Source organism: Paramormyrops kingsleyae, chromosome 22 (assembly GCF_048594095.1).
Source record: "Paramormyrops kingsleyae isolate MSU_618 chromosome 22, PKINGS_0.4, whole genome shotgun sequence".
NCBI lineage: Eukaryota > Metazoa > Chordata > Actinopteri > Osteoglossiformes > Mormyridae > Paramormyrops > Paramormyrops kingsleyae.
In genome coordinates this window covers 18,025,221-18,053,040 of record NC_132818.1, presented here as the reverse complement: position 1 = coordinate 18,053,040, position 27,820 = coordinate 18,025,221, and the positions used below count along the sequence as shown (strand labels likewise).

Sequence of the window (27,820 nt, the reverse complement as noted above, 5' to 3'; positions counted from 1 at the left end):
CTTTGACCTCATATCAACGTGCGTGTCTCTCTCCTCGGTACAGTTTGGCAGCGCAGGGAGACGCGGCACAGCAACCTGCGTTTTGCCCTGCAAATGTCCCACGCGGCGCCGGAGCGCGAGGACTAAATAACCTCGGTTTTAGGCTGATTGCTGAAACATTACTGTAACTCGGGAGGGGATGAAGAATCGCGCGTGGATAACGTGACAGCTCGATACATATTATTTCACGCTCACGGAAGTGACTAATACATGCATATACTATATGTTGATATATATGAGCGATTCAATTTGCAGATTTTCGTTTTTATACGTCGGTTACGAGCAGTCAAAATACTGTATACAGGCAAGATGGGAACATTGATGATGATGGTATTGCTGGGAACGGTGAGTATCAACACGCGTGACTGGTATATTATTTTATTTTTTGCTGTCTGTCCAATCGGACATCTATCTTGTCTTCTCGGTAGTGGGGGAATGAATTTCCAGGGTCTCCGCCGCCTGGTTTTTGATAGGATTAGTCTGTTTACTTTACTTAACGCGGCGTTTACTGACAGTGACTGGATCTGTCTGAGTGAGGAACCTTCCAATACACTTTACGTTCTATCCATTATTATTATTGCAGCATTTTTTTCGCGTGTTTTAAACCTCCTAATTTTGAGAGTTTCGCGCAGCCGCGATCATGTAAGTTATTCGCATATATAAGCTACGTAAAGTACAGGGAGCAGGTGCCGGGCGCAGGTCGGGAGTGAGGGTTAGGTCGGGAAGTAGTTTGTCAATCAAATAAATAAAAAGAAAACAAGTGTTAATAGCGATCATACAATTTTACATCAGTGCTTGTTACCCTGTATATATGTATTATTGTTATTATATGTAGTATAGCAGTGGGAAGCTAATGTGTTTCTCAGGCTTCACATAGCATCATATAGTTTTGCAGACTGACGTATGGCTTAGATATAAACGGTGAAGTAGCCTATAAAAAGTATAATTACTGTTTGTCTCCGCGCCTGTCGACAGGTCCTTGGTACAGATCTTACGTTTTAGGAGTGACTCTCACGGTGGTTCCTAATAAGGGCAAATAATTCCCATATTACAAACAACCACGTAGGCTAAGCTTCGCTGCCCTTTTTTTATCAATTATATCCTTCGGCTATTTCTAACCTAGTAAAGAATGGTTGTTTAATGCTTCCGCTAATTTTTGTAATGAGGGCATTAGGTGTTGAATACTGGGCGTTTAATAGAAAAAGTATGAGTTGCCTGTAGCGTAATGCATATGTGTAACGTAATATACAAGCGCACAGATGTGTACCGGTAACGATCACGTCAGGAATGTTCATGATTCAATAACTTATTATAACAATAATGATGATGATGATAATACTGATAATAATCATACCAGGTCAATTCTGTTACTTGGCAACTGTCATAAGAATCTCAAATTCTCAAATGCCGAGGCGGCCCATAGGGACATTAAGACGTAAAATAAAATAATCACAGCTGCATACGCACCACTGGGGTCCAATTAATCCCATCATAATTTCACAGCTGCAGCCCCCCCCCCCCCCATCCGCGGTATGTCATAGGCTTCTTATTACAGACTTTTCAGCCCGGAATGTATATTTTCTCTTTCTGTACAACACTTGTTAAACTTGTTAAAGGCCGGTGCACTTAACTTGCAATGAGCCTGGATATATAATTTTGTTTAAAATTGTTTTGTGGTTCAAATTATTCAAATCATTTCAGATTACAGCCACGAGAACACGTCACACGTTACTGCTTGAGACATCACTCAGGTCTTTACACACAGCTTTACCCATATGAGCAAACACCTACAGTATGAGCAAGGGGTCCCACGAGTCTATAGATAAGATCGGGAGAAATGCTCTGTGCTACGGGGCAGCACGCCGTCAATCCGTGTTCTAACAAGAGCAGACGCGTTTATTTAACAGGGATTATTTTGCGAAAAGTAGCCCATAAACCCTGCTGACAGGTGGAGGTCGGGGTGTCAAGCGTAACCATGCATGTATCTGACTATAGGAAAAAAGCTGCGGATCACCTGTACGGAGAGCAGCGCAGGTAGAAAACACGCGCAAAGTCCCGGCTTGACTTCTGACAATAATGTCGTTTTCATTTTTTTGACTCGTTATTCTTGCAAACAAAAGCAAAACTACTTACTTAACTTTATTTATCATTGCCAGTTCAAAGCTACCGTGGGATTTTGAGCGCTGCCTGTAAATCATGTTACTTCCTGCGCTGACAGGCGTTGAGCTGCCTACTAGTAGATTAATCGGTAGCATGCACGTAATAACGCTGCAGGTTTGGGGAAATCAGTTCTTGTTTTTCCTCTACACATTAATTTACACATTACCAGATCAAGTTCTGACTACGCCCTCACCGGCGGCCGAATAACGCGTGTAATAATAGGTACAAAGAGGGGCTGAGGAGCTCGCTTTTTTCTTTTAAAGCTGTTTTTGTGCAGATTACCGTATATGACGCACAGCGCGCACTGCACGTGTAACTATAGCGCTTTTCATTATAGTTTAAGAACACGGAAGGGCGTACGAAACTTAACAACATTTGAAACTGTCATTTACAAAAGGGGTATGCAGCTCGGACGTGCGCGTCTTTTACAAGCTAGCAACACTTAATTAACAAACATGCAGTGGGTTTGGTGGAGAAATTAGAAGCAGTACAGCTCAGCAGCACTAAAAAGTCATTATCTACGAGTGATGCACTAATGTATTTTAGTTATACAGTAAGCAAAATGCTTGTGACGGATATTGCGACTCAGTGTGCATTTTCCGGCTGGTACGGAAACCTGGATGTGGTAAATTTAACGATTGCACAGTAAACATCCCACCTGAAATGCAGGGTTGCCAACTCTCACACATCTGATGCGACACTCACGCTTTCAGACTCACGCAAGAAATCTTACAGCAAATCTACATTATTACGCTATGAAACTAATATTAGCTACATCAAAAGCGTTGGGGTAGTTTGCAAACCCTACAGGCGATTTACAATGTAATAGAATTGTTACATGCAGACTAGTCTCGAGTTGAAAAAGTTGGGAACCCTGGAAGTAGATAGAGTTTTTGGTTTTCATGGCTGTTAAACCCAGTATAAAATGTCGTCTGGAGACAGGCAGGGGGAATGGTTGAGCTTAGGTATTCAGTACATGAAATATTGCACGTTGGTGTTCCAGTTGGCCCATGTGTCGAAGATATAATCTCACCCGGGAAATAACCTGGAAGGGTAGCGTGGGATGCTGGAATGATGATGGCCAGACTGGAAGCACTGGGACCAGATGGCTAGATGGTCTGAGGGGCCGTGAACTCCCAGGGAGAAGATGAAATCTCGTGAAGGTTAAGTGAGGTACATATCCCAGGGCATGAAAGAGAAGATGTATGTTACCACTAAAGCTCACACCACTAGGTGTGTGGTGATTTATGTCCCGAATGTAGGGCAGTGCCGATTTAAAAAAAATACAAGGTTCAAAACCATTATGTTGGGGTCAAGTGAGAGGAGGACAAGTCCTGACAATGGCTTGATGGAGACTTGGGTGAGCTTTCATTCTCCCTGAACTGAAGGCACCTTCTCCAGTGTTTTTTACCCAGAGTAGAGCAGGAAACGAAAACGGCAGCGATATGTTGAGTGAGAGCCGCGCATTGCCCGCGGAAGGTGGCTCTTGGGCAGGGGAGACTAAGCGGCCCGTCGGGAGGTCTGTGGGTGGCCTCGGGATCAGCTTACGGGGTAACAGACGCAGGCACGGCCACGGAGATCCTGCGCTGCTCCAAGGAGAGCTGAGCTATTAGAGTCCTGACCGCAGAGCCTGACCAGTCATCCATTAAGGACAGCAGGGCAGGCTGATGCGATCCACTGCTCGTGTAAAAGGCTGCACACCCCTGTGCCTTGTGCTTAAACGTGCGCTTCAGTGTGCAGAGGTGTTTGCCAACCCAGTCCATGGGGACTCCCAGACAGTCCACATTTTTGCTACCACTAGGAAGTTGGGGAGGAGCGAAAACATGGACTGTCTGGGCTCCCCGAGAACTAGGTTGCAAATCACTGGTCTAGAGACTTCTTTAACCGAAGCCTGAATATTTAAAGAATCAGAGTATTTGGTAATGTGGGAATTAAGCTCTGCGGAGTTTCCTTCGTTTAACAGAGACTTTTATCGAAAGCGAAGCACATTTTTGAGAAAGTGGTTTTGTATAGACTGCTCACTTTGGGATTCGAACCTGTGACGCTTAGATAACAGCCATGGTACTTTCAGCACCTGCCAGTACCCGACAGCATAGGCGTTGCCACCACGTGCCAGCGATCTCACCCCCCTCCCTTGTGTCCCGTGACAGGTGGGGGCGCTAGCGGCAAAGGAGCACTGCGAGTCCGGGCAGTACACCTCGAGTGGGGAGTGCTGCTTGGAGTGCCCACCTGGGGAGGGCGTGCAGCAACCTTGTGGATCGAAGCAGACCATCTGCACAGTGTGTTTGGACAGTGAGTACCGGCCAGGGAGATCCCCCGCTGGGGGCCGTCCCCATCCCAGCATGCCGAGCGAGTCAAGACATACTACAACAGTAACCTCACATGCACAGAGTCCTGATGCATGCAAATACCTTACTTAAGTGCTGTTACGGCGGTCTATCATTACCATAACAACATAAAATCACACCTTCATATAACCCATATTTATTTTTCTGAAAGCCACAAAAAACCTTTGTTTGTGGTATTTTTAAATACACCTTTTTAAACTATAAGACTATAAATATTTCCTAGTAATCTTCTCTGCGATATCCGCGGCATCTGAAGGTGGTCGTGAGGAATTCAGGGATCTGTCAGTTGCTGAAATGCTTCATCATTGGGGCAGATGTGGACCAAACGCACACTCACTGGTCTGTCTCTCACTCTCACTCTCTCTCTCTCTTCCCTGGGGAAAAATTTCTCAAATGCTTCTCCGCTCCCTCAGGCCTGCAGCACTGCCTGTCAGCATCATTAAATGTCTGATCGTATCTGCTAAGCACACTCGGTTGCAGAATAGGGGGGGCGACGAAGCTTCAGAGCCCACAGTGGGTGGGCTTACCAAGCGCCTTCAATTACTGTCTGATGTCTTGCGTCAGGAACCAATAAAGTGACAAATATGAACTTTGGCAGAGACTGAGAGCTTGCCATAGGCCCGCCCACAGTGGGTGTCAGAGCGCCAGATCCACCACCTTTGTGATGTCATAATCAAGGCATGTTTGTGATGTCATAATCAAGGCATGTTTGTGATGTCATAATCAAGGCATGTTTGTGATGTCATAATCAAGGCATCTGTTAATTTGGGCCTAATGTTCAGCAGTTCACACCAACGGTATATCTGCTCCACACATAATGGCATGACGCAGAATCTGAAAGTAAATTACGGATTTGAAAAGAAAAAAAAAGACAATTATTGATGGTCACAGCAACTGGAACGAATATAATTATGAACAGCTCAAGTGTCATTGTAGAGGGTTTAAGTGTTATGAATATGAAAAATATTTAAAAGTAGTTAAAGATATACAAAAAAGGGACTTTCCTTAACACTTATCAACCCTGTGAGGTATTTCTTAATTTGAGCTGTTGCTCAGTACATAGAAATAATTTCCCGCAACTCACTGAGAAATGTCAAAGCACGCCGGCATTAATAAAAATGAATGTTCTAGTTACGCTGTCTAAGGAGGCTTATACCTGAGGACTGGGTGCAGTCAGATGATCAACACCTAGGTTACCTAGGAGCTAAACAAAAAACAGCAGAAGTTAGAATACCTTAATTTTTAAGCAAATCCCTTTAAAAAGGCAAAACTATTACAGTGTAATTTTAACTGCTGTCTAAGGCTTGCATATCTGGCATCTCCTGACTATTTTTGAGGTTATCGTAACGAGCTAAAGAAGAAAAGGTGAGGCACACACACCTAATTACGACGTCGAGTGACACGTTAATGTCACCATTAAATATTAACCTGGATGACCAGGTGACAATGAAGTTTAAACTATTAATATCCATCCGTCCATCCATTTTCTGAAACCGCTTGACCTCTTCAGGGTGGCGAGGGACCCAGAGCCTGTTCCAGAGGCTATGGGTGCAAAGCAGGAAACAACGCAGTATGGGGCACCAACCCATTGCAGGGTGCACTCTCACACCATTCACACACACTCTCACACCATTCACACACACACTCTCACACCATTCACACACACACTCTCACACCATTCACACACACACACTCTAACACCATTCACACACACACTCTCACACCATTCACACACACACTCTCACACCATTCTCACACACACTCTCACACCATTCACACACACACTCTCACACCATTCACACACACACTCTAACACCATTCACACACACACTCTCACACCATTCACACACACACTCTCATGCCATTCACACACACACTCTCACACCATTCACACACACACACTCTCACACCATTCTCACACACACACACTCTAACACCATTCACACACACACTCTCACACCATTCTCACACACACTCTCACACCATTCACACACACACTCTAACACCATTCACACACACACTCTAACACCATTCACACACACACTCTCATGCCATTCACACACACACTCTCACACCATTCACACACACACTCTCACACCATTCTCACACACATTCACACCTAAAACTGTTAATACACTTTAGCAGTGGTCCCTAACCTTTTTTTGAGTAAGGGACCCCTTTTTGAATCTGGTGAAAGCTACGGACCCCCTCCCGAAAATTTTATTTAGTGAATTTAGTGATCAGTTGTCATTGTTGACACACCACAGCACACAGTGCACAACAATGAAATGTGTCCTCTGCATTTAACCCATAAGGACGTCGTGACATAGCAGGGGGCAGCTAATTCAGCACCCGGGGAGCAGTGCTTGGGGGGGGGGGGGGTACCTCGCTCAGGGTACCTCAGTGGTGCCTTGCTGGTCGGGGGTTCGAACCTGCAAACTTTCAATTACAAGTGCACATAAGCACATATTTTGCATGCAATTAATATATTTTTTTTTACTTTTTCTCATTTGCTTAGACAGTGAACATAATTGTTCATATTTAATCCGACCCCCTAAGACCCATTGACGGACTGCTTGGGGGGGTCCACGGACCCCAGGTTAAGAACCCCTGCACTCCAGCTTAAAGTGAACTGAAAGGGGGGAGTAAACACCAGCAAAAAAAACTGTTTGGCTCATTGTTCTCTAGAGGAGAAGCCTAAATGCTCACTGTTTGACAGAAAGGAGGGAATCCCAGTTTTTCTCGATTACCATTTGGTTCTGCTAAACTTTCCCCAAATCAGTAACAGCTTGTCCGCATTCACAGCCAAGTTGCCGCGTGGCTTCGCGGCTCGACAGACGCAGTGCTGAATGCATGCATTGTCCTGCTGACGCGTATAGTGACGACGCGTATAGTGACGATGCGTATAGTGACGACGCACACGTGCGATGCGGCTCAAGTGTCTAGCTGCTATCGGCATCTGCTGGCGTCTGCTGCTGATCAGGGTCACAACACCGAAGGAATGAAAAACCCTCTCTCTCTCTTTCACTCGCACGACCGACCATACCTGGCTGCACACACCCATGGAAAAGTCACATATGCGCTCTTTCATCTCGTCGTAAAACATCCACTGTGCTTTTACGACGCGCTGCTCAAACAAGTACCGGAAATCCGCAGATTTTTCGCAATCATGCCCAGCTTGGGATGACACAACTCCTCCTTGCCGCCCACACAAAAAAAAAACCCAACAAATCTGGACCCGGCGGTCTGAGATCCTGACAGCAGATTTGGTCAGATTGTCCTACCGCAAAACATCCCCTAGCAAAGCACTTTCGGTCAAAACTACAAAGAACCCGGAAGGACTCTAACCGAGGTCCATGGCTAAGTTCTCAATTTTACGCTTTTTTTTTTTTTTTTTTTTAACGTAAGACCATATGTGACCCATAAACATAATGCTGTTCAACCACATGGAGCAGCATTTTCGTGTTTGTGTACAAGAATCAAAGAGCTTCTCTTTGTGGTTAGATGTTCTTTTTACGTGCCACATGTGTCACATTTACATTTCAGTTATTTAACAGATACTTTTATCCAAAGTGACATACAGTTGAAAAAGTCCAGTCCCTGGTGTATTTGTGTTTTAAAGGACTTGTTTAAATGCTGGCGGTGACATCACTCTGCTGACTAGGATATGAACCAATAACCTTCCGATCATAGGTGCAAGTGACCTAACGCATGGATACCCGCTAACATAGCTGCCCCGGAACAGTGTGGATGTTGTGTGGCGCGTTAAGAGAAGCCTTCCTCTTAATGCACCATAAGCAGTGCTTTCCCAGGATTTGACTGGTTATCGGCCGGCCAATGGATGACTGACCAGTAGTGAAAAAAAAACACTGGGAAATTCCAGAGCTTGAATAGGAGATTAAGTAAAAACCCTATTCAAATAAATAGACTTACTGGCCAACTTAAATTCCTTCCCTGAGTGCCAGGGCCAAATGAAGCTTACCACTATTATGGTTTAATAGTGATGATAATGATTCATCTCCATGAACTGAATCTTTGAAGCCTCATAATTCCAGCTCTTCTAAGACAGTCATGGGTCCGTGTGTCTGTAAGAGACAGAGGAAAATAGGTGGATGAAACCCTCGGAAAAGGACACAGAACACGCTTCTCCCATTCCAGCGAGTATATTCAGTTCCTGTATTTTTGATAAACATATGTTCCTGGCTTTCGCGGTCTTGGCTGGCGTTCAGCGTTCATTGCACAGTCATGTTATACACGCTGGCAAGCCTTTTGTCATGGAATAAACCACCACCGTAATTAGTCTAAAAAAAAGAGAAAGGCTGTATTGCATAATTTCACTAGCTTGCCATACCAGCCCATCACCAACCCTAATGACTCATCACATCTCTCCTTCTCAATGTTCATACCCACCTAGCTTTCTGACCCCCCTTTGTCGCCAACAATGTGTGACCACCCGCTACTAACCGAGCAGCACGGTGTTGTCAGTCACGTTTATGTTCTTATTAACTGACAAATTTAACCAAGGACAGGAGCATTTTAGCATCTTGTTAAAGTTATGTCCTGGCGTGCTTAAAATTACCTTGGCTTAGTCCGCCGGCCAGATGAGCGAGCGGGAGATCCAGCAGCACGTGGTGAGCCTACACACCGGAAAGGAGCACTTACACGCAAGAAAAGAACGTTTACACGCCAAATCCGGCCTGCTTGCTTTGGACTCTCAGGAGACCTGAAACCCTCAAAGCAGGAGAAACCCTGTTTAATTTCCAAAGCACCTTTCAAACAGACATGAGAGCCTCCTCTCCCGTTAAATAAGACGCATGGAGTTAGGTCCTTCCAAAGCAACACCTATTCATGACACGATACTCGGCCGGCATAAGGAAGACCGATTGAAACGGGCCTGTAAGTGTTAAGACACCTCCAAGGAACCCCCCCCCCCAAAGCACTCGGCCTGTAATGCGCAGATCGTAAAATGACAGGCGCAGCCCGGGGCAGGCCTGATGGATGCATCGACGTGCATTATTAATGCGACGCATTGTGGTGATGGGTTTTGGACAGAAATGCACAGGGGCATGTTTTTGTGGATGGGTGGCGGGGATGGGGGTGCGTGTTGGAATGGAGTGACACATTCACGCTGTGGCCCCCCTCTCTCCTGACACGTGCCCTCGCCGCACACGGGAGCCGCCGGTCACGTTCAGGCACGCTAACGTGTCGCCCGCTGTGGAATGCATGCCGGGGAGTTCTTCCAGGGAAATATTCACAGATGCCATGTGATCAGGTGATTGCGGACACCTCAAATCCATTGCCAACCCACTTACACGGTACTGCCTCTGACAGGACCGTATCTCTTTCAGTGGGGGCGGGGGGGAGGCGATTACAACACGTCTCCATTTAAAAACAACCCCGCCCCCTGCCTCGAAGTACAGAACGTGTTAAGTGCACAACATTTCCGGCATCAAGGAAACTCCCAACAGCCGTAAAACAATGTGGCAACTGCCGCTATAGTGACCCCCCCCCCCATCCTTTTGGGTCTGGTTTCCAGGACGCCCTGCGCATCACAGGCTGATCCACGCTGCGGGATGGTATTTTAGCATCGCGTTCCCTTCCTGCGCTCCTGCCCCCCCCCCCACTCTTTTCCACCAGCAGATCTCATGGAAGAAATACTTCTGCATAATTTACTGTGCTTCCAATTATATCTCAACATAATCCCATAAGAACAGATCATATCAAAGGCTTGTTCTGCAGTGAGGTGGACAGCATCCTTTGAAATAGCTTTTGCTGTATTATTTATATAGTTTGACGTTTTCTTTCCCTTATACAGCCATACCCAGGTGCTCTCAGCCTGTTTAAACTGGAAGACATTTCTCTAAAATAGCGGCAGGGATATACCTGATTCATTTCTTTAAGTGACTGTCCCTGGGGGTTACAAATTGCTTCCCCTTCTTGGCTGAGTTCTTATGTACCTTTTTCTCGTAATTTTTTATGGCTAAATTTTTACAGTCCGATTCACCCAGCAAAGTAGCTGGAACAGGCGTAAGAGTTTAAGAAAGATATATCTAATAGGTTCAAGCTGCACCATCTCTGTAGGTCACCGTCCCACATCCCTGTGGTTTCATTGTCCGCAGAAGCTGTTGCCATCATCACAGAAGTTCCCCCTCCCCCCCCCCCCCCTTTTAAAGTCACAGAAACCCGTTTTCGCAAATGACCACTTTACACCACGATGATATGATGGCTAATCATTTACTTATAGTTGCCCAATTCTGATTTGAACGAGATGCGGTGTGAATTTCGCTCAAGGTATTTCTGCTGTGTGGATGTGAATGTAATTTGGCTTTAAGCAGAAGTTCCTGTAAATAAGGGTTGATGCACAACACGCCGTGGATTATATGTTTTTAAATGCACAGCTACAGATGCATCGAACCACCCAACCTGCAGCAGAATGCGTTTACAAACATGTAATGCGTGGCTTGGCATGCATTAAACCCATCGTACCATAGCTACCACACATTTGCCGTACATGTTTGTACCTGAAGGCAGTATTCCCACATTTACGAACCAAAAACGCAAGTACTTTCTGCTGCTAATGATGAAACAATTCCGTTAGTTTTAAATTGTGTTGTACGTCTGGAATTTTAAGTAACATTAGTTGGAATTATAATCACGTTTTGATTAGTAACTGTGATTTGTCAGGCTGGGACTAGGTGTGATGTTATAGAAAATTTATTTGCATCCTTCTGACCAATCACATTTGAGAATTTAACTTCACCTTGTTATGATTGCTTTTTGGTGACAGCTGTTAAGGGGGCGGGGTATTTATGTCATGTTCTGCATCTCCCCACTAGGTGAGACTTTCTCGGACAAGTACAGCCTGAGCGAGCCGTGCAGGTCATGCACGGAGTGCGAGGGCCAGATGCGCATGCTGACCCCATGCACGGACACCAACGACGCCATCTGCGGCTGCAACTACGGCTTCTACATGAACGAGACGACGGGCCGCTGCGAGCACTGCACCAGCTGCCTGCCAGGCCACGGCATGCTGGTCCAGTGCGATCACCACAGCGACACCCTCTGCGAGGTGTGCCCCGAAGACACGTTTTCCGAGACGGAGAGCATGCTGGACCCCTGCCTGCCCTGCACCATCTGTGACGACGAACCGCCGCTGGAGTTGTGCACCACCATGCGTGACACCGTCTGCTACGAGGGTGAGTCCTCCGTCCGGAACCGCCTCGGACCCAGGATATAGTCTTGGGCTTACAATCAGGTGGGGGACGTAAGAAGGGCGTAATCCATACAGAGGAACCACCCTTTTCATTAGCCAATCTTATGTTTTGAATCGGTGAGTGACAGGGGAGTAGGCATTCTGGGGGCCAATCAGCTTGCAGATGGGGCCAGTGCCCTTGTGACCCCGCCCCTATATACACCCTTGCTTGGACTCAACATTTAAAGGCTTAAGAAATACACGTTCTATCATGTCTATCGTAATCTTCCCATCTGTGTAAGCCATCATCCAATGAACATCCATCTCTCCTCAAAGAGCAGAACCAGTATAGAGATGTTGAAGGGCCTGGAGTCTGTCCCAAGCAATATAGGGTATGAGGCTGTGGGCTACCATGGACTAGATGGCTATCTATTGCAGGTTGCCCAAACACATTATATTACATTTATACAGTTCAACTGAGAGAGAGAGCAGGGTCAGACTGTCCCTGGAGCAATTACGGGTTAAAGGCCTAGTTCAAGAAAGAAACCAGCACGAGCCTAAGCCAACGAGCCAAACACTAGCCCATGTTTTAGACCCGACAACGAGAAACGGAAAACAAACAGTATCAGACACTATGGGTCATGCAGAGACAGCAGTTTGTCTATCCGCATCTGAGCACAACGAACATTACGCTGGGGGTGTTAAACTGCAGACTGTCCTATGATCTACATGGAAGAACACGGCTAGTGCTAAAAGGGCCGCGGGGCTAGACCTCCCCATACCTCCAGACCTCCACAAACGTTTTGGTCCATGTGGTCCAGCAGGCCTCGCCTTTCCTTGCGGCTTGAGCTCGGCGCAGCTGTTGGTTAGGAGACCACCAGGGATGTGAAGGAAGAGACGCCAGGGGGCTGGTCCACTTCCTGCCGGCCGCTTGCCTTCACGTGCCGTCGTGTACGGTCGGCGGATCTTAATTAAACGTCAGGTTACAGCTGCGGGGAGGGTCAGCGTTGGTCCGAACCTTCCCTCACACGTTGTCGGTTTGAATCGCCGTACTTCCGCAATAGCGATAAAGACCCGGCCAAGCGTAATCCACATGGGAGAGACCCTCGGTTACTGGGAGATGAGCTCTGGTTGCCGTGACAGCGAGCAGAGGGCCAGTGTTCTTCTGACTCTGTATTATTAATTAACGCGCATAAAAGAGAGACCTTCATTTCTGAGAATGTCTCCTTTTACCTGTGAATGTTGCAGATCTACAGCACTGATCCCCCGCCAGTGGGTAGCCAATAGCCAAACTGATCGGAGTCACATGCCGGAGGTCAGGGGTCAGAATGTCGCATCTAGCAGGCCGGACGGCCTGAGTGACACGAGGCTTTTCTACGAAGCCACAGAGAAAATCCACTTGGTGCCAAACCTCGGAGGCTCTCCGATGGTTTCATATCCACCACTTAAATTAACTGGGGGCTTCATACTCTGGCCAATCAAAAAGAGAACAAAGAAATAAGTCCCATACAGTACATTGGCAAGGACACAGCGAGGGTCTTGTAATAAATGAGAAACAGGAAGTCGTTTCTCAAATGACTAGATGTAGTGCAAAATCCTCGCATAATGTAATTAGGGGGGTTCTGGCAGGCAGGGCCCGGTTCTGGTCCTCCTTCTGCCTGGCCCGGGGCTCCAGCTTTTGGGAATGGGGCCAGAGGAGGGAGGAAGCGCCGGCTGAAACGGAGTTTGCACAGCGCCGGGAGTGTCGAGTTTGAGAAATGAAAGTGAACGCCGTCCCAAGGTTAGCGATTTTCTGTTTAATTTGCTGGACAGTCACCGGGAAGGAAACCTGAGGTCTGCTCACACTGGTTCCGGCAGCTTGAACCCGGAGCTCCAGATGGCGGGCATATATTTAGGTGTCATTTAAACACGGCCAGGAAGTCTTTACTTTCAGGGCACCGGAGTTTGAAAAGGAGTCCTTAGCGAGAGGAGTTAACGCGTCTTTGAGCACTGTACCTTATCTGTCCGTCATGGCGGCCCCAGATTGCCAGACGGGCACCAGGAAGGAAGGGAGGAAAGGTTTTAACTGAGCACTTCTGAGTCGCATGTCGCAAGTGGTCAGTCACGAGACCAGAGCCCACACCAGTGATTCCAAATGCTTTATCTCATGTAGGCAGCTGACGTTGATTACAATTTAACTGGTTTGTACAGCCAGATGAGTAGAGGTGATTTGATGTAAGGGTATAACAGCAGAAACCTTCCTGGGATTTGATATCAAGGCTTTTCTCCCCTCTGTACACAATGGGAATACATTTACTTTTATTTAGCAGATAGTTTCATCAAAGGTGACATACAACTGCAGGGCCAGACAGTCCCTTGAGCAGCTAAGGGTTAAAGACTTGGTTCAAGGGTCCAAGGATGATGCCACTGTGCCGGTCATGGGATTCAAACCAGCGACCTCACTGGTGAGTCTCTTGTGAAAAACGATGCCCACGTGAAGAAACGTGTCGACGCTGACCTTTTCCGACCGCCCACATTGCTGTGCCTGTGACTCAGCGGGGGAGGGGGGGGGGGGGGTCTTTTGGGTCCGCAAGCTTTGGATTCCCCGTCTGCGGACAGAAGCCCCCCGATCAAAGGACTGCTTCACTCTGCCCTAAAGGCTGAAAGCTGACTAATCCTGAAATGAAGCTTGTGTCATGCCCCCCCCAATAAAAGACGCCCTATCAGCACCCAGATCTCAAAGCCTCCAGGCCCAAGCTGCTTAAATCTCAATCGGACACCTTCTTGCCCAGTGAAGCCCCGTAGTTTCAGCGCCCCTTCGTCTTTGGGGGGGGGGGGGGGGGCGTCATGGCGTAAACAGAGAGCAGCTGCTGGCTTCCAAACACCTCTCAAAGCTCTAGGCACGTGAAATATTTCAAGCTCTAAGCCCGCCCCAGATTTACACGGTATGTACTGGGGAAAACAAAAACTGCAGATCTGATTCTGGGGCTTTTTCCAAAGCACTGCGCCCGTGTGCATCCGCCGTCGCAGTGCATCCGCCGTCGCAGTGCATCCGCCGTCGCAGTGCATCCGCCGTCGCAGTGCAATCGCTGAAGCCGTCAGGCCCTCTGCTGGCTCCCCGCAGGAACTGTGGCGTCACTCGGCCGCTTATAAGCCCCCGCTTCCTGTTTTACCTCCGCTGGCCGGATGCATCCGGAAAGGGGGGTGTGAGCGCCATGCTGAAAGGCGCTACCTCCAGGCTGCATGTCCGCTACAGAGTGCGGGGGGGGGGGAGGGGGGTTGGGGACAGGAGGAAAGGCTCTGCGGATGCAGTCACGGCAGGGGTGGGGGGGGGGTTGTGGCAGATCGATTCCCGCCGCAGGGATTCTGTTACTTCCTGTGACCTCTGCAGGGTGGCTGTCCCCTGCCAGAGAGGGCACCCGCTTACATGCAACCAGCCCCCCCCCCCAGGGCTTAGGTTAGCATCCCAGACCACGCCCCCATCACCTTCTTCCACACTGGAGCTGGCGGGTCTGAGAGGGTGGATGGGGCCCAAGTTTCCATGGCCTACATCCAAGCCTGAATCTTCACCAGGGTTATCTGTCGAGGTACAGCTGATACCACATAGCCCCCCCCCACCCCAATTCCTGCAGTGCATTTCTGATTTTTATTTATTTACCAGAGACTTTTTTTTTTTTTTTTTTTAGAAAGCAAGGACAGACAGACTCTGAAACAGTTGCAGGTTAGGGTCTTGCTCAGGGGCCTGATGGTGAATGACTCTGCCGACTCGGGTATTCAGGCCAGCAACCTAACCCGCCCTGCCACGCCACGCCACGCCACGTCCCCATGCCGCACATGCCCAATAAAGCTTGACCGCATGGTGGAATTCACACCTTCATTTATGACACTATATTAATACCTACATAGAGTACCATGCAGACCCAATGGTCTATGGTCAACACCCACTTTACGTCTCAATGCTGACGGTGCTGGTCCCCGTCTTCGTGTAAATACACACGGACTCCATCTCTAAACACGCGGAGACGCCCTTTTCTCATGACTGACGTGTGAGGGGCCCCGTGTTTGAGATCAGGCCGGGGCCCCAACTCCCACTTTCTAGGATTAGCAGAAGCATGTTGCTGTTCCTGTTCAGATGAGGTGAAGGTCTGAAGAAGGCCAGACCCCAGATTAAAAAAATACGACATCTGTTAAACAACAGAGTTTTTTTTTGGGAGGGGGGTGTTTAGGGTTTCTCACTATGTGCCAAATGTCTGTTTCTCTTTTGGTAGCCAATTAACACTTGTGCCAGCCACAGCCAACACACACACACACACACGCAGAGGCACATGCACGTGCAGACAGATGTGCACACGCAGAGGCACATGCACGTGCAGACAGATGTGCACACGCAGAAGCACACGTACCTGCAGACAGATGTGTGCACTCAGAGACACACATCTGTAGACAGATGCAGAGGCACATGCATGCATGCAAACAGATGTGCACACGCGAAGGCATATACATGCACATGGATGTGCACACACGGAGGCACATGCATGCGCAAACAGATGTGCGCACACAAAGACAGATGCATGCACAGAATGGTGTGCACACATGCATGCATAGACAGATGTGCGCACACATGTGCAGACAGGTGTGTACACGCCAAGGCACACGCACAGACAGATGCAAACACGGAGACACATGTTCGCACAGACAGATGTGCACATACAGTGGCACACACGCAGACAGATGTGCACACACGGAGACACATGCACGCACAGACAGATGTGCACACACGTAGACACATGCACGCACAGACAGATGTGCACATGCAGAGGCACCCACTGAAGGTAATGCCCTGATCAACATGCTAGCCAGGCCTGATTTCTAAAGAAATAAGATCCTTTTCTGTTGGGAGTTCTGGAGTGAAAAATAGCTTTCATGATGAGAAGCTGGTGGGATAAATGACTTTGACAGACTGAAACATGCGCGGAGTGCAGGCCGCCTGGTCTGGCCCGTTGATCACAACTCTAGTGGGCTCCCCCCTTGCCATTTCAGTGGGAGAGGGGGGGTCTCTTTATAAGTCCCTTTTCTCTTTGTTGCAGTGTAATTACTCCTGCTAATCAGGGCACATTGTGGTTCCACTTCCGCTCAAGACCCACCCCCCCCAAGGGACACAAAGAATCAGCCTCTTCTTGAGCCGGAATTGGGGGTGGGCGGAGGGGAGGACAGAGAGAGGCAGACAGAGGTGCTGGTATAAATGGGATTTTTCTTTCTAATGTACTTCCACCGTACATTAGATATAATATTAGAAACCGGCTGTAATAATTGGGGATTTAGCTGTGCCCCCCACACCGCATGAAAGGGGCCTTTATGCCACCGTCTTTCACGCGTCACTTTGAGACAAAGCTCCCTTTGCCTGGCGTCGCTGGAGCAACACCAGGCCACTTCCCGGCCCCGAGGCCTGGCCGATGGCGGGACCTTTCACCCCCCCCGCACCGCTCTCTGTGCCGGGACTTTACAGACCGCAGGGGATCGATTATCTCCCCACTGTCACTACAAGCAGGGCGCCTCAGGGGGGGTTTAGCACCACCACGGGTGATTGGCCGTCACACGTGTGGCCGAAATGCTGACGGCGCCGGGGGTGGCTTGACCTTCTTGGTGGGGAGGGGGTTTAATGGGGGCTCATTCTTGGACTGAGATGTCAGCTGACTGTTGAGTCATTCCGTCATACTGATTTGTCATAGTGATGGCAAATTTTCTAAAAAAAAAAAGGGCAATTGAATGGGGGGGTGTAAAGGGCATTATGCACCTCAAACTGCCTACTCATGTGACATCATCATCAAGGGGGTGACTTCCTGTGGCCATGGGTGGCAGGGACACGTCTGAACTGAGGATGTGCAGAAACTCGTGTCCACTAGACTGTTTGCCTTCATAAATCTCAGCTTGAAAAAAAAAGAAAAAAATGTGAATATAAATCAGGCTTTTATTAATAAAGTTTTAGCAGTTTGTATTAAATTATTTGTGGGTAATTTTTTCCATAACTGTTCATCACTGCATCCTTAATGATGCCTGTGTAGTATAGAGAGCTGGGGGTGATGTGTACCCCCCTCCCTAGTGTTTAATTTGGAATCATTCATCCCTCCAATAAATAGACCTTTGTATTTCATTATTATTATTATTATTATTAAGCCTTATCCCCCCCAATATAAAACTCTTATTACCAATTAGTTCCCCCCATGCCTGGGGCTTATGAGCTTGGCAGCAGTACCAACAGCAGACATCCATGAATGGGATTCTATAGCATCTCCATGAAACAAGCCCAGGAAGATAGTGAGAGATAGTCAACAGGCCTAATAATTACAGAACTAAAGTACAGTAGGAGGTATTTTGGGAACTGGGGCCCAAGCCCATGACATTTTACAGCTGAGAGCTGTTGAAAGCCATATCATTATGTTGTCTTCAGCCCTTCATGCTGAGCATAGAGGGAAGTTCTGCAGCTTAGGAGGTCATTAATTATCATTAATTCCCGGTTAAGAAAGGCACAGCCAGAGAAAGTAGAAAGACCCTGGCAAGCTTGTGAATCACACCAATGGTTCCTCTTCCATTACATCTATTTCTACAGAACCCAGCATCGAGACATTTTCACCTCTGCCTTCGGTGGACTCGATTTTGCCCTCCTTCACCGATGCCCCTGAAGACACCGACATCCTCTCCCCCACCGACACTACCACAGTGGGGAACCCCAGTTCCCCGCGGGTCGTCCACCATGGCCTGAGCGAGAACCTCATCCCCATCTACTGCTCCATCCTGGCCGCTGTGGTCGTGGGCTTGGTGGCCTTCATCGTCTTCAAGAGGTGAGGCTATGAGCGGGAAAGCTTGGCTTGTGCCAGGGAGTAGGGCTTAGGGGAGCAAAGGTTCAAGGTTCGCAGAGGTATGTGAGCAGAGGGTCTGTCTAAGGGGGAGGGTCATTTACGAGGGTAAAGGGAGCCATGGTAGAAGGACAGAAGGATTTACAATTAGCATGACCAATGGAATGAGAGAGATGGAGGCAGGAACTATGAGGTACTCACATGGAGCATCAGTGGTTGGGTGATAGATGGTGGGTTTCCCTCCCATAGACAAAAAGCACAAACCTCTCATGAGTTGACAAGGTTTCCTTCCAGATGCCATTTTAGTTTTTGGTTTTGAATCCCAACACCGATCAAGCCGAGTTTTTACACTTCGCCTTATCCTGCTAATGTGCTGCACATTAAATCATGGTTTGTGAGGGTTAGGATTCAGGACAGTAGAATGACAGTGGTACTCTGAGTGCCTCTAAGTGATGTGTGAGAAGACTGTGGCAATTTGTAACTGTGATCTAGGTTACTGTGATCTATGTGGTACTTGGTCCAAGATGTCTCGGAACCACTGTCCTAATGGACTAGCTGAACCCGAATCTGACTTGTGCGGTGATGGCCGTCTTCCTTCTCCCTGACAACAACGGGAGGCACAGGTGGAACAGCTGCAAGCAGAACAAACAGGCGGCCAGCAACCGCAGCGTGAGCCAGACGGCGTCCGCCGAGGGCGAGAAGCTCCACAGTGACAGTGGCATCTCCGTGGACAGCCAGAGTCTGCAGGAGCAGCAGCAGCAGGCGCAGACCCCCACCCAGGGGCTGCCGCACACAGGTGGGCCAGCATAGCCTGCCCCCCCGCACCACCGTCACCTTTTACAGGCTCTGTTACCTCAGAGGTCCTGAATACGATCTGTACGGCCATAGCAACTACCCCGCTCACATAACTGACAACGACAGGCAGAACTCCGGATTATGAAGGGGGGGGGGGGGCGTTGTGTGCTGTGTGAGGGAACCTCCATAGCAGCTTTTAACAGAAATAGCTAAGGTCTGTTTTGGGGGAATCGGGAATGCCGGGAAGTCTTTTCCCAGCCATTTTGCAGGAGATGGGTGCCTTCTGCAAGTGCCATAAATGCATTAACATTAGCATTCTATACTTGCCGTAAATGCATTAGCATTAGCGTTCTATAAGTGACGTAAATGCATTAGCATGAGCGTTCTATAAGTGCCAAAATGCATTAGCATTCTGTAGGTGCCAAAATGCATTAGCATTCTATAGGTGCCATAAATAAGGGTTTCTCTGGGAATCGTGACATGAGGACTCTCGACGCCCGTTCCTCTTTTGTGTACGATGTTGAGAAACCACCTACCCTTGCTCCCGCCTCCTCCTCCCGTGTGCCTTCAGTTCATCCGTGACCCAGTCCCTCCCTCTCTCTCCTGCTGGCTTTTCCGCCCATCAGTTAGGGGCAGGGCTGGGAATTCTCATTCCCACCCCCCCCCCCCTTTCTTTTTAATCCTAACGATTTAGAGTCCGGCTGGCAGCAGTTCAGAATTCGCCGCGTGTGACGAGAACCAGCTCATTCACCCAACTCTCTGCCATTGTTCGGCTCCCTCTTAGTGTTCTACCCCGACAAGCGGTGCGATCTCATTGGCCCGCCTCGCTGAAATCCACTGGCTGCCCTCAGGGCCTTGTTAGCAGGTGCTTCGGTGATCAAGCACAAACACGACATGCTCATGTAAACCAAGTAAACAGGGTTCAGCGGGTGCGTTCGGATGGATGCTTATGGCATTGGTGCCATCTGCTTCTGGACGACGCATTAAGCACTGCTGGACATGCAAAGAGCATCCTGCTAATGTTCGAGTGCACTCCCTGTCATCTTAAACACGTCTGCAGGGCATAAACAGGTGTGATAAATCACCCCTTAATGGCTCAAATCGTTAGCGGCACACGCTAAACGTATTGCCCTTGCAGTAGGTGTTTCTGTGATGCTGTTCTGTGACGGTGGGAAAATAAACAAATGCAGGGTATGGTCTCCAAGCTTGCCAGATCATGTGCTCTATCTGTAATCTTTCCAGCAGAGCAAGGCTGGGCGCTCAAAACTAAAAGGCTTGTCTCTTCCACGCCATTTAAGTCATCTTTGGGCTGTTGCATCAAGAAGGTTTATCATACACAGGCTTGGCAGACCCAAATAATAAATAGCTCAGTCACGGCAAACCCGATCCCCCCCAAGCCTTAAATAGCGACTGAGTCGTGTCTTGTTTTGGTGGGGCATGCCGCCCTTATGGGACACTCATGTGAACACGACAAGGCGAGGCAAGTTCTTGCAAATTTGCATTTGCTGAAATTTGCCTCCTGGGTTCATGTGTGGGCAAGGGATGGCCAGCAATGGCCCCCCAGTTCGAAACACTTCTGAATAGTTTACAAAACCTGCTGCTTTGTTGCTTTCTCAGTGGGACAGAGAATCTGTTTGCTATACGTACCCTGCAAGGTGACCAGGACTGTGGAAGTCACCTGTTTAGTCACAGCACTAACATGTTGACTTTCTCCATCAGCAAAGTGTAGGATCTTGAGGCCTCAGGTTAGTGTGAAAGCAAATTCCTCTGCGTGTCTGGCGACAGAGGTCGGTGCCCCGGGGGGACAGGGGCGTTCTCAGCGGGATCAACTAAAACAAGCCACTCTGCCCTTATCAATTCCATCGTTATCTTGTTTTTTTTTTGTTTTTTTTTCTCAAATCCTGGAAAAAAACAGCACAAAAATATTTTCGAAGAGCCTCGAGCAAAAGGGAGAGACATCCACTCACACCCCACTAAGAACAGCTTAAGGCAGGCCTTGAAGAACCGGTTTGGAGGAGGGCCTTATGGCCGAGTGCCTGCTCCAAATTTGGTGCACCGGGACTTAGGCTCAAACAATCATAAAAGACTAACCTGCCGTGACAGTGATTTTATTCCAGACCTTAAAATCCAGCCCCATTTAACATAGCCTGCTATTAACCTGAAATTTATGTAGTACGTTCATCTAACTACCCGTATTCCGTAGCCACTTATCCAGTCCTGGGGCGCCGAGAGCCTGGAGCCGGTCCCAGGAGTTCTGAATAATGAAGTGATTCCATAATGAGCTGATGATTCTGTGCGGTTCAGCCATAATGCAAACTAGCTATATGAGACCTTACTATTGATGATGCGTCTCTGCAATGACTGAGACGAGAAGCAGAGGTCAAGCAATCATGTTTCCAATGATAGTCTGCAGATTCTCATTAGAAGGAATATAGTACACCAAACGCTATTAGGATACTAAAAATACTTTATAAAAAGTATTGTTTGTGCAATAGCAGTTAATAACAGTGAGTCATTACTTTCCACGCAGACACTCATAGTCGTGTTTTTATTCAATTTTGTAAATGTAAACTTCCGTAAATAAACTGTTATCCCACAATGCACCACAGAACTCATTCGTCATGTCGACCAATCATAATCGTTGCTTGGCCGTGGCTTTGGATTTTCACTTTCCGTATCCTGCATTAACTCCACTGTGTAAAACTAGCCACTTATTAAATAAATAAGCCTGGACGGACGTGCAGGATGGACATCAGGCTCAGGAACGAAGAGTAACGCAAAAGCCACCTTTTCTAGCCACCGGGGCGGTCTGGAGATGGCGAACAGAATGTAGCGTGATGGCGTGAAACATCATGAGTGACTTTCACGAAGAGTCTGACCGGCGTGATTAACGGCATGCAAACGAGAGAGTGGACGGCGACACCGAATCGCCTTTCGCAAACCACTGCATTCTTGCACCGGCTGGCTTGTAGAATGAAAGAAGAAACACAAAAAACATGCTTATAAATGAGCAAAGGCAGGGCTGGGAATCGCTCCTCCGCTAGAGCTGCTGCATTCCAGCACCGTTCCCATGGTGTTTCTCAATTGACAACAGATTGGCTCGGTGGGAAACGGCTCGTTTGTCTTCTTGCTTAAGTAATGACTTCAGTCGGGCAATTCGGGCTCACGGGGCCTATGGACCCAGTCCCCTACCCCTCCCTCCCATTCTCCTCTGACTTCTTTTGGTTCCTTTTGGTGCCGTTTCTATGGGCCAGGAGACTGATTGTTTACTGGTTGTAGATGGAGCCTCTGGAGTCCCCAAATTGATTTCAGAAACTAGCCTAAGTTGCTCAGATAGAAAAAAAAAATATCTGTGCTAAAATCTGATAAAAAAAAAAGCATCTCTAGAGATGAAGTAGATACTTTGACCTACTTTTATCTGAATATAAGGTTTTAAACCCCTCCACCGAATTCTACACTTTTTGTTGTTGTTAAGCACCCCACTGACTAATACCTGATGACTTAACAATAGGACGTATGTTACCTATATAACTCACCACTAACACCCTCTTTCTTCAGTGGTGATGGTCGACGGGAGCCCCGGCTTTGCCTTGCCCCCCCACAAGAGCGAGGAGCTTGAGCAGCTCCTGGGGGGTGGCGGGGGTGACGGGACGGACGACGAGACGGACTGGCGCAGTCTGGCGAGCCTCCTCGGCTACCAGGAGGAGCACATCGCCGCCTTCGGCCAGGAGGAGAGGCCAGTGCGGGCCCTGCTCTCCCACTGGGCCGGGATGGACAGCGCCAGTTTGGAGGCCCTGTGTGCCGCCTTGCGTAAGATGGACCGCGGGGACATCGCCCAGGGGCTCAGTCTCCACCCCGATGCAGACCCTTCTGCTACCTCAGCCGTGTGAGACGTTATCTGCTTTGGCTTCCAGAAGACGTTTCATTGATGGAGGATGTAGCTTAACATGTCATTTCTCTTCAATTCCTGCAAATTGTTTCAAAGACAGGTCAACGGTTCATCGTGAACAACTGTTCGCCCGCTCAGAGATTGTGTCCATTGGCGCCATTTGCAGTCTTCCCCGGACACAACATGGGCCTCAACCCCCCTCGCTGCCATAGCATCAGCCATAATTGGGGTTCTTTCCCAACATTCTCCACCATCCCTACTCTAGCAAGTAGCTTGTCCTCCAAAGAACCCATCTCCGATGGCACTGACTGTACCTACAATCCCAAACGTCCCTCACTTCCAACCCCTTCCATAATCAACAGCCAGGCTTCCATCAGCGTGGGTCAAACTGGGCCACATGACCTTTTGTTTACTTCTTCTGCGCTTTGAGGTGGCCTGTTTTCTCACCCCATTTCCCTTATAAGCCCCAACCACTAGAAAATGCTCCCCTTCCTTAACGGATCTTCTTAATGGACAAATTAATTTTATTGTACAACTTGTGTGTCTAGTTGCTACATCTGATGTTTGTATCTTTTTTTTTTCTCGTGACATAAACCAAAAAGCTCCTCATTAGCCACATTTTGCAAACTGATGTATTCTAAGAGGGGTATTAGGTTAGCTCTTGTCGAACCACAAAGGCAGGGTTGACGCTATAATCTACACATGTAGCATTCCAACCGCTGTCAATCACAGTTGTGCCACATTTGATGGTCTCAACTGTCTCTGAGAGGTAGGATCTTGGAATGGATTGGATCATGGGATCTTGGGGGATTCTTGAAGGTATTTGTATCTTGAAGGCCATCAACGCAAATCTCTCCCATTTATAGACCAATGCTTTTCAGTATTCTGCAGTTTTCCAGGGTTTTATGGGTTGAATATGCAAAACATTGAAGTAAACCATGCTGTGGTACCCAGTTCTTCAAGGATGGCTGGATGCAGAGAATGGTTTGTGTCAGCAGAGCTGAGGGCAGCTGAGCCTGCAGAGAGTGACCCAGAGCACGTCCCGACAAATGCGGACACGTGTGCAATCGTAAAAGACTCGAAACCAGAAGTATTCCACAAAGATTCCCGTTAGACGTACTGAAAATATACCGTTTCACTCTTGCACTGTTACACTTAAACCATTTTAGGGATTTACCAGATGTTGCATGACTACCGAAACAGATAAATCTTAATATAATCTTAACAGACAGGTGGGGCTGGCTTTGTCCCAGGAATACTGCACACAGAGCATATTTGTCTTGCATATTACAGCAAGCAGCATTTCTCAGCACCATTACAGAGTTTAGAGGTTTAGAATAAGAGTATTTTCTGTATACAGGACCGACTTTATAAAGAAAATGGGTTAGGGTTACGGTTAGGATTAGTCAAATGTAAGTCAAATGTACTACACATTTTCACAGTTATCACACTGAGACTTTGCCATTATGCTCAAAAATCAGGTTGGGATCCAGGACTTATTTCTCAGGGTTTGTTGTGTGTGCATGCGTGTGTGTGTGCTCTAGCGCTTTGTCGTGCCTGTACGGAGAACCGGGAAGCTGAGAGGGTCAAGGAGACTCCAGATTTGGCATGGTGTCAGTCGTTACGCTTAGGAAACTGACACCGAGGGCAGAAGCACTCTGCCGCAGTAGTCTGACTGACTCAGGCCCATTAGGAGAAGCTTGGTGGTGTGCTATATACCAGGAGGCCATAGCATGCTGTCATCAGCGCCCCCTGATGGTAGGAAATGGATACTGAAAGCGGGATGTAACGGTGCATTTTTGCAAAAGCCTTTTTCCTCGTGCTGCCTGTGTACCAGCATGCCGGAATCCATCAGCATGTCCTCAGATGCTGGTCACAGCTGCTCTCTCGCCACGATCTGGGACTCCTCGCGTCCGCGCAGCGTGTCAATGCCGTTAATTCCCTGGAATGTTCCCGGTGGCTGTGGAGTGGTGTGGATGTACGACACGACATATTCATTGTGAGGATCTACAAGACAGTAAATTTCCAAACACTGCATACACACCCCTGTATATATGGAAATACCCCAAATGAGCTCTTTATTTGGAATACTTGTCTGTCGTGTTTGATTTTATATATATATTTTTTACTTTGTTACGGCTTTATTTCGATTATAGCATACTTTTTAAAATGGTTATTCTACAAGACTGATTTATAGCACTTATTAGTGTAAATACGTATATATTCTGAAGCACATAATACCTAAACAAGTGCCTGGTATTTGTGTCAGCTCTTCTTCAGTGTTTTTGTTTTATTTTTTTTTTGATAAATCTGTTTTTTTGTTGAGGTTTGCTTGTTGAAGATGTAGGACACCTTCCTGTACAATGTTGACCGAGCCATAGCCTTACTGGTGCTCTAGGGTCAAATGCCGACAAATGCCCCCCCTCCCCCCCCCATGCCTCTCAGGACGTGTAACAGCAATTTCACACTCCCATAAAACACAGCTTCAATCACCCAGAATCCTCTGCGGCGAGCGGAGGGCACGCTCTTCCGGTTGGCCCACTGCCGCCACTGTCACTGGTACTGTCATAGCTTTCAAACGGCCAAACTGCCTGATGCCTTTCTCCTAGTCTCACTGCACCGTTTCCCCCGGCAACTACATGGACCCGTCGTCACAACATCTGTTTTGCAGTGTCCTATTACTAACATTTTTATCCTCTTCTGTCCATTAATATATGTAATTGTTTGGTAACTCGAGTGTCATCGATGGAAAATAGAACATATTTGCCTTTCCCATCTTCTTCCACAGCAGTATTAGCGCTTGAGCTCGCTGCGCTCCGTTCCAGGGGACAGACCGATGCGGAGGGAGCAGTTTAGGGATTGTCATGGGGAACAGAATGTCAAGTTAGGGCAGAAGGCATCTTCGGGCAAAAGGTCAGGTGTCACATGACTCTGCTGGATGCAGTTCCGTTTGGCAGCATAGTGAATACATCTAGCACCTGCTATACAGGAATGTAGCATTCTGCTCTACATCCTATGTGACTGTGCTCTACTGGCCTGCAGCCCTGTGTAAAATGTATGTGTGTGACTGTGCTCTACAGGTCTGTAACCCTATGTAAAACCTACCTGTGTGAGTGTGCCTTACTGGCCTGTAGCCCTGTGTAAAACATACCTGTATGACTGTGCTCTACAGGCCTGTAGCTCTGTGTAAAATTTACCTGTGTGACTGTGCCCTACTGGCCTGTAGCCCTGAGTAAAACATACCCGTGCAACTGTGCTCTACAGGCCTGTAGCCCTGTGTAAAACATACGTGTGTGACTGTGCTCTACAGGCCTGTAGCCCTGTGTAAAACATACGTGTGTGACTGTGCTCTACAGGCCTGTAGCCCTGTGTAAAACATACGTGTGTGACTGTGCTCTACAGGCCTGTAGGTCTGTATAAAATTTACCCGTGTGACTGTGCCCTACTGGCTTGTAGCCCTTTGTAAAACATACCTGTGCAACTGTGCCCTACAGGCCTGTAGCCCTGTGTAAAACATACGTGTGTGACTGTGCTCTACAGGCCTGTAGCCCTGTGTAAAACATACGTGTGTGACTGTGCTCTACAGGCCTGTAGGTCTGTATAAAATTTACCCGTGTGACTGTGCCCTACAGGCCTGTAGCCCTGTGTAAAACATACCTGTGCAACTGTGTCCTACTGTACAGGCCTGTAGCCCTGTGTAAAACATACCTGTGCAACTGTGTCCTACAGGCCTGTAGCCCTGTGTAAAACATACCTGTGCAACTGTGCCCTACAGGCCTGAAGCATTGTGTCTATGTGACTTTATGTATGAAGTTTGTCTTACAGCCCTTCCCCTGAGGATAGTTTATAGGCATCACTGTGCCACCCCTAACCACCCCCCCCCACCCCCCACACTGTTCTGGGGGGAGGAGTGAGGGTTGACTGGTATTCAGAGCTCTGGGAATAAAAGATTTGAAAAGGAATGTTCTCTGTACCTAGGCTTAGGAATAATGAATTATGTATTATCCTAATGTAAAATGACAAGAGATGCACAGTTAACCACTGAAAAATTAAAACGTAAAATGACAATGAGCCAAACTGCCTCGTCATCCTGAAAGAAGATACCCTCTGACAGAATGTCATACCTGAAATGAGCAAGGCCTCAAACGGGGCAGCTGAATTAACAAAAAATACAAAAAATTCTCAGCATAACACGTGCAGGGTGTGGACCTGCCCATCAACTGAAACATGACCATCGCAACATCAGGGAAATGGCAAAGTGCCGTGATTAGAAAGCGTTATTTCTGACCTCGAAATTGCTCAAAAGAGTTTACGCTCACCACAGCAGCAGTTAAGGAACTGTGACACACTGGAAACACTGGAAAGTTTGACAAACACCCTCACCCATCTAACCAGTTGGTAATTCATCCATGAAATATTATTCATATTTATATTATATTATATTTATATTATAATGAAATATTATTTCATCAGTGCAGTCTGTATATTCAGTGCAATCTGTATAGTTAATGCAGTATTCAGTGCAATATTCAGTGCAATTTGTATATTTTTAATATATTTTATT

The 27,820-nt window shown here is 47.7% G+C and overlaps 1 protein-coding gene across 2 annotated transcripts; it reads left to right on the top strand.

Annotated features, from left to right (window-relative positions):
- ngfra (nerve growth factor receptor a (TNFR superfamily, member 16)) lies at positions 1 to 27,327 on the top strand. 2 transcript variants are annotated; one of them, XM_023829246.2, is made up of 6 exons: positions 1 to 384; positions 4,350 to 4,491; positions 11,384 to 11,743; positions 18,326 to 18,557; positions 19,196 to 19,368; positions 22,926 to 27,327. In XM_023829246.2, exons 1-6 carry the CDS (start codon positions 250 to 252, stop codon positions 23,255 to 23,257), a joined length of 1,374 nt encoding a protein of 457 aa, XP_023685014.2. In that variant the 5' UTR covers positions 1 to 249; the 3' UTR covers positions 23,258 to 27,327. The 2 variants fall into 2 exon arrangements, with proteins under 2 accessions (XP_023685014.2, XP_023685013.2); XM_023829245.2 differs by having other exon boundaries at positions 19,190 to 19,368.
- The last annotated feature ends 493 nt before the right edge of the window (positions 27,328 to 27,820 follow it).

Excerpts from the sequence above, each read along its gene's own strand:
- ngfra (XM_023829245.2), top strand. The coding sequence starts at position 250 with ATGCATATACTATATGTTGATATATATGAGCGATTCAATTTGCAGATT. Across the intron at positions 385-4,349 it reads TGATGGTATTGCTGGGAACG|GTGGGGGCGCTAGCGGCAAA; the intron begins GTGAGTATCAAC and ends GTCCCGTGACAG. Across the intron at positions 11,744-18,325 it reads TGACACCGTCTGCTACGAGG|AACCCAGCATCGAGACATTT; the intron begins GTGAGTCCTCCG and ends CTATTTCTACAG.